Consider the following 19,372-nt stretch of genomic DNA (forward strand, 5'->3'; position numbering starts at 1 on the left):
CAAAAATGTCTTTTCTGCCTATGATCTTATTAGTATGGAAATTTTTGTCGACGTAACGTCAACAATGTGGACAAAGGAAAAAATGACGTGGTTTCAACCATGAAGCGTGCCCACACAAAAAAAATGTCAACAAAAGCTCTGCCCACGTTTCTTTGCATCGACAAAAATCAAAATTCTTGTAGTGATTATCTTATTTTCGTCTTCATATTTTGGACCTAGTTTTTATTTAGTCTATGTGTTTTAAAACGTTATGTTTAATCTTTAAATTTTAGTTTTTTTTTTTAATTTCAATTTAGTTATTTAAGTATCAAACTGTTACCGTGTTACCTTTAATATTTAAGTTTAATTTAGCCCCTAAGTATCAAAATGTACAATTTTACCTTTAAGATTTAAGTTTTGTTATATATATATATATATATCTACCATGGTAAGGGGGATTATATAGTAAGATTTTGTTTCTACTTTTTTTAAAAAAATTATGGTTTGAGGTTGAGAAAAAAATATTAAATATGTGTTACTTCTAATTTTGTTATTTTTCATTCGTTTTCTTCTAATTCTTCATTAGTTTTCCTTTCATTTTTCATTCTTAGTTTCTTCTTGATTGCAATTTTTTTTTAAAAAAATAGAGGATTTTTGACCCACAAAATGTAGCATCGGGAGATCCTTTCCTAATTTCGATATCGAAGAAAATTTATGCGTTAGGACATTCTTTCTCAACACTTTTTCATATATCTCCCAACGTTTTTGTGCGTCGAGAGATCTCCATTTTCTTGTCATGGACTGTGAGTCGTGCATTTGCGATACGATTTTTTAACTTTATCATTGTTTACTTTGCATTATTAGGATATATATATATACATATAATCTTGTGTCATTGTAGGTGTGGACTTGTAGAATTATGGCGTATGTGGCTATATTATGTTTTTTTTTTCTATGTAATTTTTCTTCAAACATTCCAAATTGTTAGACAATGTAATGTTTGTTTAATTATAATATATTTAATTTTGATTGGGTATTTTATATAATTATTTAGTAATTTGGTTGTTTAGTTTTTATAAATTTTAGTCAATTTAAATCGAATTGGAATCTAACATAATAGTGCACGATTGAAACAAGAATTCAATATATATACATGTATATACACACCTTAAACAACTTCGGGCGCAAATAGCCCATTGGAAAATTGGAGCGTTCCACGACACAACCTTTGTCACGTCGGGGATATTTTTCTCGACGTAATGTTGAGAAAAGAGTTCTACCAACGCTTATGGTTACGTCGACAGAGCCCTACCCCTAACGTTAAGAGTGTTGTTTCCACAACGTGATTACGTCGTCAGCACAATAGGCATCGGAGGAAGAGCATTCACGACACTACTATCTTTGTTCTTCGGGAACGTGTCTCCCGACACGAATTTCCTAACATTCATCCTAATGTGGATGACAATTCTTCACCTTCATCGATGCCCTCTTGTGTCGGGAAAACTCCGACTTGTTGTAGTGTAACGACGCGTTGACTCGACGGTCGTAAACATATGTTGTTGACGCTCTGACCCAACATCGGCATTAGGGTATTGCCGACGTGTTGACCTTGTCGACAAATCATGTGTCGTCCAAAAATTCTACGTTGACGTCTTCTCGTTTCTACATCGTCATTTAAGACGCCTGTGACGACATGTCATTCTGTGTCGGCATAGCCTTCGCCGAAGCACGATGATTTTTTTGCGACAATAGCTTCGTTGGCAAAACCCTGAGTTCTTGTAGTGATAGTGTTAATATCTAACTAAAATATCATGGATTCAATCAATTGCCTTATAACCAGAAGTTAATAAAGTTGGAAATGTGTATGAGTTAGGACCAGTCATATTAGCCACCTACCTAGGAGTTAATGCAGTTGGAAATGTGTCGAAGTTAGGACCAACAATAGAATTGGGGAGTTGGGACCAACGATCTTTTACGAGTTTGCCGAATTCACTATGGAGAAGTGAAAGAGCTTTTAAAAGTTTTATGGTGGGAGATGAAAGTGTCTATTTTGTAACTAGAGATACCAAATCCACACGAACTCCAAACCTAATAAACCAAAATTGCATTTTATATTAAACAAAATTATATAAAAAGGAAAAAATAACATTAAAATTAGAAAAGTGGGGCCTCCGAGTATTTTTTTATTTAGGTAAATTTCACAATTATTTCTAAACAACTTCGTGGTTGTCTCTGGACGGCTTTAAATATGGAGGGCACTCTGTTTCATCTTCATCAACCATTCTCAATTCTCTATCTCTCTCTCTCTCTCTCTCTCTCGTACCATTTCAATGGCTCAAACCACTTCCAATCACACTCAGACAGTCTCCGGTTGGGCAGCCCATGATTCTTCCGGCAAGATCACTCCATATACTTTCAAACGCAGGTGCGTAACACACAGCTTTTTTTTTCTTGCTTTCTGATATCTGTTTCTCTTTCCTTTTCAATTGCTGTCTGATCTGATGATCAAGTTCTGCAGAGAAAACGGCCCTGACGATGTGACCATAGAGATTTTGTACTGTGGAATATGCCATACCGATATTCACTACGCTAAAAATGAGTGGGGCATCACCATGTATCCTGTAGTTCCCGGGTACTACAGTACACCCTCTGTTTTTCTTTTCTTCATTTTCTTAAACACTTGCTCTACTACTTCGAACTTGAGTTTATTAATGTCATTTATCAAGGAAGAGCAAAATCTTTACCAATATCCTTCAGATCTGTCCATGAGTGAAAGATTGAATTGACTGCAACACCCACTTAAATTAAGATCCTAACAAAGATTAAACAACTCAAAATTTGATAAATTCTATATTTTATGCTTCGTGTTCAGGCATGAGATGACAGGGGTGATCACGAAGGTAGGAAACAACGTGAAGAAGTTCAAAATAGGAGACAAAGTGGGTGTTGGATGTATAGCCGCTACATGTTTGAACTGTGAATTCTGCAAAGATTCCCAAGAGAATTACTGTGAAAATTTACAGTTTTCGTACAACGGAATCTTCTGGGATGGCAGCATAACATACGGGGGATACTCCAAAATGTTTGTTTCAGATCAAAGGTGAGTTCATTTTACATATAAACAAAACCCATTTTTGTCGTACGCAAGGTGTTTGTGAAAATAATAATAATAATAATAACAACAACAGGTACGTTGTGCACATACCGGAGAGCCTACCAATGGACGCAGCGGCGCCGTTGCTATGTGCGGGAATAACCGTGTTTACCCCGATGAAAGACCTCGGTTTGATTGATTCACCAGGGAAGAAAGTGGGAGTGGTGGGGCTTGGAGGGCTAGGCCATATAGCAGTAAAATTTGCAAAGGCGTTTGGTCACCATGTGACAGTGATCAGTACCTCTGCTTCAAAGGAACAAGAAGCCAAAAAACGACTTGGGGCTGACGAGTTCATAGTCAGTAAAGATTCTCAACAAATGCAGGTTAGTTGAATTTGATGATTATTGTTGCAGTTATGAATGATTGTGATGATAAAACAAGTAATTGATGGGTTTTGTTTGTTTGTGTGTGTGTGAATGATAGAGTAATAAGAGGACGCTTGATTTTATAATGGACACAGTATCAGCACAGCATTGCATAGGACCAATATTGGAGCTGCTAAAAGTGAATGGGACATTGTCAATTGTGGGAGCTCCAGAAAAGCCCATTCAATTGCCTTCTTTTCCTTTAATATTTGGTACTGTTTACGAAATCCCAAACTTTCTATTATTGGAGTCAATGGTCAATGCATTTTCCAATACTTCAAATAGGTTTTCCTAATTAAATATTTCAAACTTACATTTCTTCTTAATATATACTTTCTCTTGGAAATAGGAAGCTGCCCTTTTGGAGTTCACTTCTTTTGTTTTTGCATCTTAATTAAATTATCAAAGTCTTTGTTTGCCTCTTACCAAAATTTTCTTTTAACCTCTTTTCAAATATTAAATTTTCTTTTCTGCTCTAGAATGTCGTAAATTAATAAATCATTTAATAACGTGTTAAATAATAATAAAAAATATTTCACACGAAATACAGTTAAGTATTGTTTCTTTCTTTTTTTTTTATCAAATTACAAGCTTTAACTCTAAAATTTTGGACTTTGCGTGTGATAGAAATTCTAAACTTTCAAATTTTAGTTGATTAAATTTAAGTTTTATGTGTGCGACCTATTAGACACTTTGAATTTTATGGAACAAATAGACATAAACTTCTAAGTTCAAGAAATAAATTTGTAATTTAAATTTTTTTATTAAGGTATATGATCAAATCTTTTAAATTTAGGTGTAAACGACTAAAGCTCCTTAATTGACTTTTATTTAAGATTTTTGGTCTATATTGAAAAGGAAAATTATAGCAAATAGAACAACTAAAAAAATAAATTGAAAAATAGCACAATGATAAAATAAATATTAATTAGTTAGCTAGTTAATTTTTTTAAAATGTCAAGTTTTATTTATTGATAATAGAAGCTATCAAAAATTTATCAACAATAGCAACTGCCTCAAATTAAAAGCTACAGTGATTAAAGCTATTAGTGATGACAACTACAACTATTATTACTATTAACTTTCAATTTTGACGAATTAAGAAGAAACCTAATAGTAGTTGAGATCGGACCTTTTCAGTCTTTTACTAAATTTTGTTCTACCTGTGCAATTATTTTATGATTGTGTTATATTCTTTTATTTTTACTTAGCTTAAGAAAACATTGAAAATTGACAGGGAAGAGGACAGTGAAGGGAAGCATAATTGGTGGAATACAAGAGACACAACAGATGATGGATCTGTGTGGTAAATACAACATTACATGTGATATCGAAGTGGTTAAGCCACACGAAATCAACCATGCAATGGAACGCCTTATCCAAAACGATGTTCGATACCGATTTGTCATTGACATTGCCCAAAACAAACCCAATTCCAACGTTTAATCCATTTCGATCTTATGTTTACAACCACTTTGTTGCATTTAATGGTTATAAGTAAGATTAACAAATGTGTTACCTTATGTATTTGTTTCCTTCTTCAATATTAAAAGTCTTTGTGTGCTATTTTTTAATATCGAGTAATCGTCTTATGTTTGTTTGGTCTAATTTTATCTATCATATGAGAGAGAACAAAAATAAAATGAATAATTCACTCCGAAAATATCGCAATCTTTGTAAAAATATACAAATTACTTCTCTAATTACTAAATAATTTTGATTTGAGAGGATGTCTCACTCTCATTATCAAGTGATACATATTGAAGCGATTGAGCCACACATGATATTTAATCGTTCAATAAAACGCCTTCTAAAAAACGAGTTTGAATTCCAGGTTGTAGTTCACATTGTACAGAACAAACCCAATTATTTACCACAAATTTTGATAAAAGAGATTGGGACCCCTTACATTCTGTATTCATATGCAATGGAAAGTTTTAGGAATGAAAAGATATATAATAGGTAGTGTGTTCATAAAATAAATTAATATCTAATTCAATAATGCATATATTTGAAATACAATGAAAGCAGAATGGAAATGGTCCAAACAATGTGTCCTTTCATAGTCTTTTCTTTTTTTTTTCTTTTTCAAAGAAAAATGACCTTTTGTGGTCTTTTATGAATAGGTTTAAAAGTCTTTAAATAATATGGCATTGTGATCTTAAATAAAAATTTGTATTCTCTCTCTTTCTCTTTCCCTCTTTAATTATATTTATATTTAGTTATGTGTTGTTTCTAAGGTGTTGACATCAAGTTGTTATTTGTGTTATTTGACATTATTTATTTGACTAGGTTAGAAATACAATCAAAATCTTACATTAGCTAGATAAAAGAATGATCATACGTAAATGAGTGAAGTCTTACGTCATATTACCATTGGTATGACATCAAAAGCAAAGTCATAAGAGTATATACTCAAAGTGGACAATACCATACCTAACAAGTAGTCTCATACTCATGCCCTAACTTAATTGTGATGGTAGAATTCTTCTAAAGTGTTGTTGGATAGGCAACCAATGGTATTTTATTCGAGGGGAGAATTGTTGAGAATATCTTAACATATGTTATTTTATGCTTGAAGAGTGGTCTTTGTGTTTTTGTTAGATCATTTGCCGATTACATTTTGAAGAGGAGAATGTTATCGTCGTGAGTTAAAATTATGTGACTTTCACGGAGAAGGGTGTGAGTTTTCTATATCAAGATAGTTCTCACACATGTTATAGATCAAGTCTGCATAAGAAGAAGAGAGAGATTCTCTAACTTAGGGAACTCTAGGTTCGTAGGCGATGGACGATTGAGTGAACTTCATTATAAGAAATACAAATATATTCCCTAGTGAGAAGGAGTTTCACACTTAAGAGGATCATGGACGTTCATTTATTAATGTATCTAAAACTTAGAAAATCCTGATCTCACATTTAGTGTCAAGACAAGTGACGTGTTGTCACTATTCTATAATTTTTTTATAATTATTTTACTTTACATTAGTGAATTTATTTTTTAAAACATATAACACAGTAAACGTTAATAGTATTTCATCAAATTGATATCATATCAATTACTAGATTGCATATGTGATTATTTTCTCTTTCGCTATCTGTGTTGCTTTATAAAGTGTCACAACATCATTCTTTTAAACTCAATTGTGTTTAGATTCCATCCTATTTTCACTTGGGATTGTAATTAATTAATTTGGTTTCGTTGACCTAAAGTTTTTATTTCTAAGTTTAACGTCACCTTACTACTAATCATAATTTTAAAAACAAGTAATAAATTGATTATGAGTAACCTTATATTCAAAGCCAAACTTTGTTTTCATTGTGTTTTAAATTAAATTTCCTTCCCAATTTCTTTTTGAGACGATAAAAAGTCAATATTAATACCCTAAATTTTATCATTTCAAAGGTAATAATTACATTTGTTTATCAAAGTAAACAATTTGCATTACTATATTTTCAAGAAGTTGAATATTCGGCCTTTCATCATCGTAGTCGTTAGTACTAAAGAATATGTATATATATTAGTTTGAATTTTAGTGTTGTTTTTAAGATAATTACTTTAGACAATTTACTACAATTTCATTTTGAACTCTTCAATACATCACTTTACCCACACGAATAAAATTTCCACATTGAGTAACGACATTTCATTAATACAAGAGTTTTTCATTTTGAATTCTATACTCTTCCATTTTTTTTATTAAAGTATTACGAGATAATCTTTTTTGCTACTTTGATAAAGTTTTGAGATAATGGTTACTCGACTATAATAGAAATATAATTATGAATTAGATAGGATCAAATAGAAATATAATTATGAGTTAGATAGAATTTAATTTGATGTAATTATTAGTTCAAAATTTTAATGGACAACTCATCCTAGACTTTATATTTTCCCTTATCATTTCTCTTATATTAACTTTTTAAAAACTTTGATGTATTATTTAAAACTTCGAGATATTGATTAAAAATGAGAGTACTGGTTTCTTTAATCCAAATCTGGTTTCAAAGATATAAATTAATAATACTTTGCTATAGTGACCTAATCTAACTTTATGTACACATGTTCAAATATTTGAATCTACTGCCCTACCTACTCTTAAACTAAAGAAAAATTTTCTTTTGATTTTTCTTTCCTTTTTGAAAAGATTTCTTTTGAATAGTTTAATCTTTCTACCCACAAACCATTTTTTTAATGAAAAAAAATGAAGAATGTAGAGCTAATTTCAAATATAAAAAAATAAATTAAAATATTTATTATAATGTATCTACGATAGATCGTAAGACTACTATATGCATCTATTTATATCATGATAAACACATATAATAGTCTATCTTGATTTATCACATATCGATTGTAATATTTTATTATATTTGTAAACATTTTAAAAATATTGTCACTTAAAATAATTTTTCAAGAATATGTGAAAGAGAAAAAACTTGGATATTCAAAAGAAATCATTCAAGCAAATGATGCAGTTTTAATCAATGCTCTATTTGGCGATAAAATGTTTTGCTTTCCTACAAACCTCCAAACAAATCTATTTCACATAACATTTAACGGTTTGGAATTGATAAAAACACACTTCCCAAATTCAAAATCACTCGAAAACACACCCTTCACACTAGTTTTGAGAATGGTCAAAATAATTTTAACAATTACATAATCATTCCCAAACACGCTCTAACTCTCAGAAAAATTGCTATATCTCCTCTGATCCTCGTGGGGAATCTGTGAGGATTGAGTTTCTTGTAGGAAATTATTCTCCATTTGTTTTTCCTTCCCTTAAAATTCTTAAACATCCTAATAAAACAAAATAACATTCCATACCCTTCATAATAATCCAAAAATAAAGTTAAAACTATACTCTTATGTTCACACTCTTACACAATGGATTTCTTGTCCTAATAGGGATAGGTCAAATCACGACTCAAATTGGGTGTTTGGAGGGTTTAGCTGAGTTTTAAGCTCTTAGAACCAATATGTTAAAATTGGTAAATTTGTGTTTGAAGTGCAAAGTAGTACTATAAAATTAAGTTGTTGACTAAACATGAAAAGTAAAGAAAGAGGAAAAGAAAAAGTTTAAAGTTTCTCCAGGAATGATGACTATTAAAATTGGTGGAATTTAGTTATAAAATGTAAATTTTATAAGTCAGTGAGCCAAACACATCATCTATAAGATTTTGAAATGGTATTTGGAAGGTGGGGAAATTTTTTTTAAACATTTAAACGCTATTTAAAACTTCGATTATGCAAATCCTAAAGAAATAAAAAGAAAAAAATAAACGATAAATATAGTTGCAAGAGAATTTCTTCCCGAAGTTATTGTAAAATAAAGATTCGACTTGAAAACACTCCCAAATAGGGGATTTTGGGTGTGGGATAGTGTCATCGGTTACATCCCAGATTGGCACCTCTCTTAACAAATGCTAATTGATGATGATGATAAATTGACAATGATGCCACCATGAGACTTTTCTAAGTGAAGTGTTGAAATTAAGTGGCAAGGACCAAAGACTTCTTATAAAGATCAACTATCAAAACTGGAAGACACAAAGACTGAAAGTTCTAACCAATATTAGACTTTTATACTTGGAAACAAATCACAAAATGCCAGGCAAGGTAAGTGTGTGTGTGTGTGTGTATTTTATTCTCGAACGTACCAGAACTAAGTGAATTATTATCAATCGGCAGTCTGTTAAACTATGCTGCTTGATAAACCTGGCAGGTTAAAAAAACAGATGGAGAAAGCATCAATGGAAGAAATCTAAAATATTACTTGGTTTCTGTCAGCAGAAGAATGAATCAGTTGAGCTCTCTCAATCTTTTGTGTTCTTCAAGGCTCAGCAATGACTCCTTGACTTTCAACCAGTCTGCTGGTTTTGGCATAACAATAGCAATGTACCCTTCTCTGTGAGGCTGTAATTATATAAATAGTCAAGTCAGAAGCTTGTTTTTACTTTTTTCCCATTTAAAGTATGTGAATTGAAAATGAACACTAATGATGATTGACTCAATCTTGTTGTCATAGCATAAAGAAGGATATTGCTTTTTTTCCTTCTAATTTGCATTGATATAATTTCATTTTCATATTATATACAGTATACTCATCGTGAAAACAGCAAATAGAACACCAATCTTCCTTCAAAAGTTTTTGGGGAACTTGTCATCTGAGCATTAGTTAGAAATGTCAATAGTAGTTGCTTTTTGTGCCTGTGTTAGTGCAATAAAAAGTAAAAGCCTAACAAATATTAGTAATGTTTCAGTTAGCCAATCTAATAATATATCAGAATTATCTTCTATATGTGATTTTTAAAAATCTTTTAATTTAAACAAATATTCGTAATGTAGCATGCTCATAGGAATATAGAACAACCACGCTTTCACAAACTACAGTAAAAGCAATCAATATCTTAACCCACAAAAGGCCACTGATTTAAAAAGTTGCACTCACCAAAGTGTTGAGCAACTCTGGCTGCTTTATTAAGCGATCATTTACTTCCAATAGAGAACCTTTAACAGAACACCTAACAATAGCATAAAAAATCTGAGTTACACTTGCAATTGAAGAGAAGCTGATGGACATATGTTGTTATCAGAAATATGTGAATGAAAGGCAAGAAGATTCAACCTTACAATATAAGAAGCATCTTTGGTGTAGACTTTACATAGAGCAGAGTTGGGCTCAAAGAATTGTGCATTCTGCAATAGAATACTAGTGACTTCAGCACAGAAAATAAAATCCAAGTATTCAGATTAACAAACAAGACAGGAGTTAAAATTAGAAACTGTAAAAAGAAATTTTTATAAAGTTGGGCTATCATATAATGTAAAGCATCCGGATGCCATTTCTTATGGTACACCAAAATTTCTACAAGAGAAAGCAACCTCCATTATCACAAAAGAACTCCACAAGCCAAGGCTGGTTCTGAAACATGTATCAATCTGTACAACCTTAGTTGAACAGGATCTGTTTTATGGGTTGTACAATTGTGTCCTTGGACATTGTCTATGAAATGGTGAATTATGATATAGTTCATAAATAATTTTATAGGAAATTGACATACTCTTCTATCTAGTGACGATAATTTCATTTCATAAAATCCAAAGTAACATAACTCACACAAGGCCAAATCAGCACCATAACAGTAAGTAAGGTTATACCACAATGTCTATGCAGTGGTTAACTTAGTTTCTAGAGGACTGTTGTTTTAGAGCATGTTTACGAGTGATTCTTGAATTAAAATCACTTCTATCATTTTCAAAATCATTCCAAAATATATTTTGAATCATTCCAATTTGAAAATAAGAAAATGATATAAAATCAAATATTAAATTAGTTTTCAGAAATTAACATCACTTAATCGAAAAATAACAAGAAACAGTTCGCAAGTCTGCAATTACCATTTCTGTACCTTCTTGCGTTTTCCAGTGACTTTAAAGCTGCTGCGATCGGATTTCCCTACATTGAAATCAACGGCCGTGACCCCGCCACTGTCTTTAAATGCAATATGCGTAGCAGCCAAGCCGACCACACACAAGCTAGAATAAGAAAAGCAAAGCAAAATAGTAAATTCGATGAGCGGGAAATTGTTCGTTGGATAAAACAAAAAGAGATATCAAAATCGTTACCCGTTGGCGTGGCGGTAAACGTACTGATCATGACCTTCCTTGATAAAATCTGGAAATCAGATGACCAATTATTAAGAATAAGCAAAGGGTTTAGGGTTTAATTATAGCACTAAAACCTCCATTATGAATTTGAAAAGGATATGGCGACAGTGGACGTACCGGGAGCGAAATACGAGACGAAATTGGTCTCGACGGCGGAGGGAGGCACGAGCGGAAGATCCCTAACATCGGGAGTCAAAAGTTTACGTAGCTCTTCATCTTGTTCATCTTCTTGGAATGATTTCGGCAGTGGTTCTGCCAGTTGTTGTAGTTCGTGATTCTCCAGAGGCGGCGGTGGTGATGGTGAAGGATTTTGAACAGTCATATGAACATCGTTATCGGTTTCACCATGCTCCATCGGAGATTATCGGAAGCCAACCGGAGGAGAATCAGAAAATTCCAAGTTACGGACCGAAATTGCTTTGCTGCTGCACTTCGGTGGAGGAATTGCCAGCCCGGTATAGCAAATGCGAACAAAAATTTCGTCCCCTAAAGCCCAATGAGAAAGAACCCTTCACTTAGCCATTTCAAATAGGCCCATCAGGATTGTACAATTTTAGGGTTTATGTTTTACTTTGGCATACATGCAAAATTATTATTGAAAATGATAAAACTGCACCGATCCAAATACATGATACAATCAATGTTAGACATTGATATAATCTAAAATCGGTTATATTTTATAAATGTTTTGGTTCATTATCGTATATTTGAAAATACCGTAAATTTGAGAATTAACTTTTAAGATTTAATGAGGTTAAATAAATTTATGTATACTATAAAAAAAAGTAATTACTGTGTACAGCAGTTTTTAGAATAATTCTTAGAGTAATATTTTTAAAAATTTGAAAGTGTAGCAAAGTATATCGTGATGAATTTCTATTGCCGATAGATTCTTATAACTTATCAGTGATGAATCAATATCTCCTATATCACTGACAGACTTCTATAGTTGTTATGTTTTGATATATTTTACTTTGTAATTTTGTTATATACTTAATTATTTTGAATATAATTGTTATATTTGCAACTTATCTTTAATAAAAAAATGTTTAATATGTTTTTAAATTTTCAAATACTTTTTTGTTAAATCTTTTAAAAGTAAATAATCTATTAGTTTTGGATTTAAAATTAAATAGTACATTTAATGGTACTATAAACTTCCAATTGAGTATAAACTTCCAATTGAGTAACATGAGTTTAAAAGATGTTGCATTAGTCTATACACCAATTCAATTTTAGAGATAAATATAAACAGCTTTATAACGTTTAGAATCATGTTTGTATACACAGATCCAATCCAACCTACTGTTTGAGGCCGATAGGTTCAAGAGAAAAGCAATATATAGGTAAATTCATAACTTTAGGAATATAATCTGTAACATAAAAAAAAATCCATTGCAACATAAATATAAAATACAACATTCAAGCTTGTTTAAAATAGCCAAAATATTGATTTATTAGTTTCTTTTTTTAATAAAAAAATTGCTTTCGAATACTTCTATTTTGCAACTTTCGTTCATTAATGTTTCAAACATTTTCAGCCACATGATACATTAAAAAACTATCAATCACCAAATTATAGATTTTCACTCCTATAAAAAAATTGTAGCTTCGTTAACATGAAATATATTATATTATTTTTTATTTATTTATTTTTTTCAATAAGAAATGAAAATGTAATTTCTCAATAAACCAAATTAAAATTTGAAAAAACAGAAAGCAAACTTCGAAGCACATATTTAGCATAAGAGTGAGTGACGCAATACATTGCCCCAAATACAAAGTCCAATAACAGATGTTTAAAAAAGGTAGGATTACTATTGTTTTGTCAACATTCAAGTTCAATCTTCAAATTTGGTATTAAATTTGGAAAATAATCTATGTAAAAGAAAGTAATAAAGCAAAACAAAAACCTTCAAACATTGGTAGACAAATATTTTTCTCACGTACTAAAAACTTGAAATAAGAAACCATTTCTTCTTCCCAAACAACAACTGTGTCATCGCACTAATGAAACCATGAATAAAAGGATAACTGTGGTGTTTGAGCACGAGCCCGAGCCCCAACTTCAATCAAGACTATTGACTATTGCCATAGTTTATATTAACTATTATAACCTGCTATTAATTACAAAGTTACTATCTCAACCCCATTTTCTTACCCTCTGTAGTATTTCACTATTTCGCCTAACATAGACTATAACCTAAACACTAATTATTATAAGTTAAAGCAAAATTGACTACACAACAAATGTCGACTATCATAACTATACAATAGCTGATTTAACATCTCAAACAACCCCCCCACCCCCCTAATAGATAGAATTATGTTGTGCATTGTCTTTATGATACTAAATCATCTTAGAAATTCTAATCCTAAAAACAGTGAAACAACACTTGTAACAACCGAAATGACACCAATTAGTTTCCAATCAGTCTCTTGAACCAAATGGCAGCAAGGAATAACTTAATTCGAGAGGAAAAAATCACAACAGAATAACACAAAAATGAGCTAACAAAGACAGAGGGGGGGCTATAAAAATAAAAACAGAGAATTTTTTTTTTCCCTAAAATAAGGAACTGGGATGAGAAGGCTGAAAAACGCCAGTAGATCCTAAAAACTCAAATAAAGAATACAGTCCGGCCAAGAAATATTTTTTAAAAAATAGAATACAAACGTCAAGCAGCTCACCTAAATCTACAAGAAAACGAGTCGCCACCATGTCACATAGCAGCGCCTCTTTCAAACACTTCCATCTACTAATTATGACTCCAAAAAAAAAAAGCCAAATTCCTACTGTTAATATTATAGTTGTCCTTTGCAAATGGCAACTAAAAGAGAAAATCCTAATGATACATTTAAGGAGTCTTTCCATCATATTGCATAATATTAGGATTTTAACCTTTCAGCACCTCATGCAGCGGCTTGGATCGGTCCTCCATTAGTCCTGAAACCACGGCCCCTTCCACGATATCCACCCCTTCCACGTCCACGCCCTGAAAAATAACCAATTTTACTGTAGACCAACAAGAAAGGTGGGACATGACAGTTCCATTTTACCAATTGACATTCAAATGTACTAATGTGTTAGAGAAAGGGACACCCCAACTTAGATAAGCTTAAGATAAACAATGACCATAGTCTGCTGTTAGGATACTAACAATAATTTAGACCGAAAGGACTGTATAAATGGCTTAAACAGAGGCGGTACTCTGGTTTACTTTATTTATATATAAAGCCAAATGATCCAGATTCACAAGATGAAAAGAAATAACAAGAAACAACAAGGAAAAATGCAGAAAAGATCATACCAGCCTCTTGGTTTTAAGAGACCCTGGTGGCTGCTGTAGCCCTACCTCCTAAAAGATAAAAATACCCTAGCTACTCCAACCTAATAATCCTATTTATAGACTCACATATTCCTCAGCCCAGTGGGCCCTACCACTCAGAACGTCCTTCCAATCATTTCTCCATAATAATTCCCTGTGCAGTTACTTTTCTACCCTTCCTCCTATAAGTATGGATAATTGGGGGTCTTACATCTGCATATACCCCTGCACTGCTGAATAGGCCAATCAAAAGATCAATTAAATGAAACATACAGAAAAAGGAAATAAGGAAATACCACGGCCTTGAGCTGGTAGCATGTCTTGGTTGTATCCTCCATCTTGTTGTAAATCAAATTGAGGTCCATTGTATCCTCCTCTTCCACGTCCACGGAAATTACCACCACTCCTCCCTCGACCCCTTCCTCTTCCATTACCACCCCTATTACGGTCCCAATCTCCATCATCATATTCATTAGCCACAAAGCCATTACCTGGGGGTCCTATAACCAGTAAGATTTAAGAACAAAAACAAATTGTTATGAGGGCATACATACTCTCCATGATGCAAAGAAATGGAATCAATTACATCCATATTCCGATTCCTTGTGTTAGTACTGAAGTCTCTGACCAGCAATAAAAGTCATAATGTTCCATATACAGTAACATGACAAAGATCTTAAGAATGAAAAATGAAATTTAGCTCTACCTACCTCTACCCCTAGACCTTCCTCTGCCATTACGGCCACGTCCTCTACCTCGTCCCGGACCCTGATCATGAGGTGAGCCCTCTGCAGAATACATTACCTATCAACTCTCCACTTTGTAATGCAAAAGAGTTTGATAATAAAAAAGATGATAGGAGAGGCCAATACCTCCCTCATAGTCATACTCTACAAATGTTTTCACCAGCTCTGCAGGTAGTGGAGGCTGATACCTGAAGCAAAAGTAACTTGTGAGACACAGCTCATTTGTGGAAAGCTTTTCCACTATTCAGAGATGAAGATTAACAAATCTAAAGACTTCTTAAGCAAATACCATGGGAACTTTCTAAATTATTAGTAACACTTTCAACCCACAGAACCTTTATAATCAAAACCCTGCATATCTGAATATTTTTAACAACCAAATCTGAGAGAGCAGGTGAACTTAAGGTTTTGTTTAATTCAATGCCAGAGACCAGTCATATAATAAAAAAAATGACAAGATCCACATACGAGTTCAACAGCCCATCATCATTTCATTGAGCATGATTATTTTAAAATTTCAATTAAAATAATCGTAGTATAAGTAAGGACTCACCCTACAGAGGATTTATTCAATTCCTTCTTCGAAAGGGTTATCACAATCATCGAGACATGCCTTGTTGTTTCCAATCTGTAACAACAATCAAATAACTCAATGAAATAATGAATGTGGTAATACATAGAAAGTAAAAGCCTGGAATAAATAATCCTTGCATGTCTTGTTGTTTAAAAGACTCTTACGGAAGAAGGCCTTCCTCCAAGGGCTCCCATGTATCAGTGATGTCTGTGGAGCCAATTGAGGTGTTCTGATGAAGACCTACAATTCGCCTCTACATTTAACAACAAAAATATGTCAAGCCCAATCTCAAAAGTAATCAAGTGGGTCAGCATCAGCAACATTTACTATAATAGCAAACCTTGATTAATTCCACAATTGTCACAGTCTTGTTTATAGCCCTTCCCATTGCTTTGAAAACAATTTCATTAGAACCTTTTTCCTGCATTATTTATAAACAAGGGTAGGTTATGAACAACTAAAAAATGTCAAGTGCGTGTCATACATAACATACTACCGTGCATTGATTAGCATAAAAATGGAAAAAGGGGAATCTGATGTCGGTGTTTTCATCTAGCTGTGCAATGCCTTCTCTGATTAATAAATATACGGACACGATCTTTTTGCACACTAGCATAATCATAATGCTTCATACTACATGGCTTTCTTTCATGACATCCCTACCTTTTGTTTAAAAAAATTTAACACAGAACTTGCAACTCATCTCTTCAAGAAAAAAAACCCTGAGGCTGCCTTAAGTTTTTGAAGCAACATAACCTAAAATAAATGCCTTATGAAGACTCGTTACACTGAAGCGTGTAAAAGAAAACCAATATCGAGATTGATTAAACCCCAGAGAAAGATATTTTAAGCTAGAAACCACCTAGAGCCATACATTAATAGCGGCGTGTCATATGTTACACCAAAGTGAACTTTCCAAAGTGTTCCACTACCAAACCCGAGCAAGGGAGAGCATATCCCACCACAGTATGACAACACGGGAATATTTCTCACAACAATGAAAAAAAATATCCCAAAGTACTGAGATAATTGCACATAACGCATAAGCAAACAATTTCTTCGTACCAAACAGCTCGATGTACCCAACACAATTACTAGTATCAGCACACCAGATACGCAAACAGAACCCAGAATTAGAAAATTCCATCGAGAGACACAGCGTTAGACATCAAGGAATTCACAGTACGAATGAATTAAGAGCATAAGAGAAAAAAAGAAAGGAAAAAAAAAAGTCAAAAATCTAAAAAAGCATCTGAAAGAAACCTGAAGTAGGGTCATGGCATAAGTGATATAGTTACGCATCCGTCCTTGGCTAGTAATCCGAATTTCATTCTCGTCAATTGGAGTCTCAGCCCTTGGCTTCTCAACTCTGTGGTACCGATCCATCTGAAGAGCAAAAAAGAAGAATCCCGATTTGAAGAGAAATCAGAAAAAAGGAAACAAATCTGGAAAAGGAGAAGCATAGTTGAAGATTGTGCTATGGAAGATGGATCTAAAGAACTTACAGCGATTGAAAATAAGGATAAAAATACGCTCCACAAAAAGAGAGCCCTCTTCTACGGCTTGTTTCTTCTGTTACGCCCTAAAATCGCCAACGCTGGTGTTTCGCTCTTTATATAGTAGCGGCACTGTTGCCAAAACTACCCTAACCGACTCCTTCCACCCGGTCCAATCAACCTTTCCACCCTTTTTTTTTTCCATTTCTAATATTCCTTTTTCCTACTCCCTTACCCTAATTAATTCATTAATATATTTTCTATCTAACATACCTTTATTCATTCTCCGCTTATACCTTTACTAATTTTACATTTAAATTATTAAATAACCTCTAAATTTATGCTCAAACCAAATTTTCTATTCATCAAAATTACCATTTTTTACCTATCTCATAAGTAATTTTTTAAAACTCAATTTTAAGTGTGTCCTTTCAGCTTCCTTCCTCTCATACTATCACTCATCACTTTCGTCACTCACGACTTTCATTCCTGACATCATAAAATATCAATTGATAGTTTATTTAAACCTTGTCGATTCAAAACTGATATGTTTACCAAGAATATATCACTTATAAAAAATATTCTTACAATGATATTGCTTATAATTGTTGTCAGTGATATTTTTCTAATGCAATCGTTGATAGATAGTGTTAGTAATATCATTTTATGTTGATAACAATATAGAAAAACTACTTATAATATCTATTGGAAATATCAACTGATAGCAACATCGCTGATAGAATATATCAGTTGTATAAGCCAATACCACATTTCTCAAATTGAAAGTTATCAGTGATAACAGTTATCATTCATAATAGTTGGCTTGACTTAGGCTAATTTGCTTGTTGAGTTTGGATTCGGGCTTATTTGCTTGTTGGGTTTGAGCTTGGGTCCATTTGCCTGTTGGGCTCGAGCTTGGACTTAGGCCAATTTTCTTGGCAGGCTTGGACCCCATTGTTTGGCCCGATTTTTCATCAAGGGCTTGTATTGGGTTGGACATGAGAAAACTTGACCACCCAAAATCCAATCAAATTATAATCATCATAATTTTGTTGTGATGACTTGGTAGAATTTAATTGATCGAAACCTTTTTGCTGTAGGTATTAGTGATAGCTTTCAACATGAAAAAATCACGAAGAAGTTGGTGGAATAGTCTAATAATTTCTTAAATTGAAAACTAACAGTGGCATATATCACCGATATTACCGATAGCTGCTACTAGTGCTAGTTTTTAATTTGACAAATTCGACAAGAAACATTGAAAATGGTGATTGGACATGACTATTTTATTCTTTTACTATTTTTTTTTGTACTATACATACTACTATAATTAAAATAAAATTAATATATATATAAAACACAAATTATTATAAGCTACGTTTGTAATAACCAACATATTGTCACATACACCTCATAAAAGAACGTTTGAGATAAATAGTGAAGTTATTAGTTTTGGAAAGTTGTTGTCGATGTATAATAAGTATTTAAACAATCTATTTATATGTAATCATTGAATTTTTATCTAACAAATTTAGAATTTTAAATGAATTTTAAAATAACTTAGAAAGGTCAACTATTTATTAGACACAAATTTATCTATAAAAAAATCATTAATAAAATAAAATAAGATTTAGAAAATTATTAGACATAAATAAATGTCTAAGAACTTATTAAACACTTTTTTAAATTTATTGTTGTCTAAAAAAGAAAAATAAAATAACAAACTTGTGTCGTTAGAACTAAATTAATGATTTGACCTAATTTAAATTTATACGATAACGGTAAATAAGACCATGTTTTTTGTTTTTTAAAAATAAGTCTATCTTCATTCCATGTCTTATAATGATTTGCATATTTCTTAAATATAATGGTCAATTCTTAACCAGATTCTAAAAACAAAAGCTGTTTTTTTTATAGTTTTCAAAAATTGGCTTGGTTTTTTAAATTGGTGGTAGATTATAGATAACAAATGAAAATAGTATTTATAAACTTAATTTAAAAAAAAAAAAAAGTTATCTAACTGAACCTAAATAATTAAAAAAAATATCAATTCAT

The 19,372-nt window shown here is 32.3% G+C and overlaps 3 protein-coding genes across 3 annotated transcripts; 1 reads left to right on the forward strand and 2 right to left on the reverse strand.

The window, feature by feature from the left end:
* Positions 1-2,239: 2,239 nt before the first annotated feature.
* Positions 2,240-5,145, forward strand: LOC101213170 (probable cinnamyl alcohol dehydrogenase 6). The gene is made up of 6 exons (XM_004136325.3): positions 2,240-2,404; positions 2,498-2,611; positions 2,852-3,079; positions 3,168-3,456; positions 3,557-3,710; positions 4,736-5,145. Exons 1-6 carry the CDS (start codon positions 2,310-2,312, stop codon positions 4,942-4,944), a joined length of 1,089 nt encoding a protein of 362 aa, XP_004136373.1. The 5' UTR covers positions 2,240-2,309; the 3' UTR covers positions 4,945-5,145.
* A 3,648-nt stretch (positions 5,146-8,793) lies between these two features.
* On the reverse strand, positions 8,794-11,660 carry LOC101212930 (protein Abitram). The gene is made up of 6 exons (XM_004136324.3): positions 11,290-11,660; positions 11,131-11,179; positions 10,914-11,040; positions 10,130-10,200; positions 9,953-10,025; positions 8,794-9,417 (listed from the first exon to the last, which is right to left on the reverse strand). Exons 1-6 carry the CDS (start codon positions 11,525-11,527, stop codon positions 9,304-9,306), a joined length of 672 nt encoding a protein of 223 aa, XP_004136372.1. The 5' UTR covers positions 11,528-11,660; the 3' UTR covers positions 8,794-9,303.
* A 2,047-nt stretch (positions 11,661-13,707) lies between these two features.
* On the reverse strand, positions 13,708-17,486 carry LOC101212692 (ribonuclease P protein subunit p25-like protein). The gene is made up of 9 exons (XM_004136323.3): positions 17,327-17,486; positions 17,085-17,207; positions 16,162-16,242; positions 15,986-16,074; positions 15,801-15,875; positions 15,374-15,435; positions 15,212-15,289; positions 14,798-15,001; positions 13,708-14,168 (listed from the first exon to the last, which is right to left on the reverse strand). The coding sequence occupies exons 2-9, from the start codon at positions 17,205-17,207 to the stop codon at positions 14,086-14,088; spliced, it is 795 nt and encodes a 264-aa protein (XP_004136371.1). The 5' UTR covers positions 17,327-17,486; the 3' UTR covers positions 13,708-14,085.
* Between the last annotated feature and the right edge of the window lie 1,886 nt (positions 17,487-19,372).

Source organism: Cucumis sativus, chromosome 3, assembly GCF_000004075.3.
Source record: "Cucumis sativus cultivar 9930 chromosome 3, Cucumber_9930_V3, whole genome shotgun sequence".
Lineage (NCBI taxonomy): Eukaryota > Viridiplantae > Streptophyta > Magnoliopsida > Cucurbitales > Cucurbitaceae > Cucumis > Cucumis sativus.

Bases quoted from the DNA above. Each gene is read 5' to 3' on its own strand.
- LOC101213170 (XM_004136325.3), top strand. From the start codon at position 2,310: ATGGCTCAAACCACTTCCAATCACACTCAGACAGTCTCCGGTTGGGCA. The intron at 2,405-2,497 runs GTGCGTAACACA...CAAGTTCTGCAG, and splicing joins CCATATACTTTCAAACGCAG to AGAAAACGGCCCTGACGATG. The intron at 3,711-4,735 runs GTACTGTTTACG...GAAAATTGACAG, and splicing joins TTCTTTTCCTTTAATATTTG to GGAAGAGGACAGTGAAGGGA.
- LOC101212930 (XM_004136324.3), bottom strand. From the start codon at position 11,527: ATGGAGCATGGTGAAACCGATAACGATGTTCATATGACTGTTCAAAAT. The intron at 10,201-10,913 runs GTACAGAAATGG...ATTCTATTGCAG, and splicing joins TCACTGGAAAACGCAAGAAG to AATGCACAATTCTTTGAGCC. The intron at 10,026-10,129 runs GTTGAATCTTCT...TGCTATTGTTAG, and splicing joins GATGCTTCTTATATTGTAAG to GTGTTCTGTTAAAGGTTCTC.
- LOC101212692 (XM_004136323.3), bottom strand. From the start codon at position 17,207: ATGGATCGGTACCACAGAGTTGAGAAGCCAAGGGCTGAGACTCCAATT. The intron at 15,436-15,800 runs GTGAGTCCTTAC...CTTTTGCTTCAG, and splicing joins TTGAATAAATCCTCTGTAGG to GTATCAGCCTCCACTACCTG. The intron at 15,002-15,211 runs GTAGGTAGAGCT...TACTGGTTATAG, and splicing joins AGGAAGGTCTAGGGGTAGAG to GACCCCCAGGTAATGGCTTT.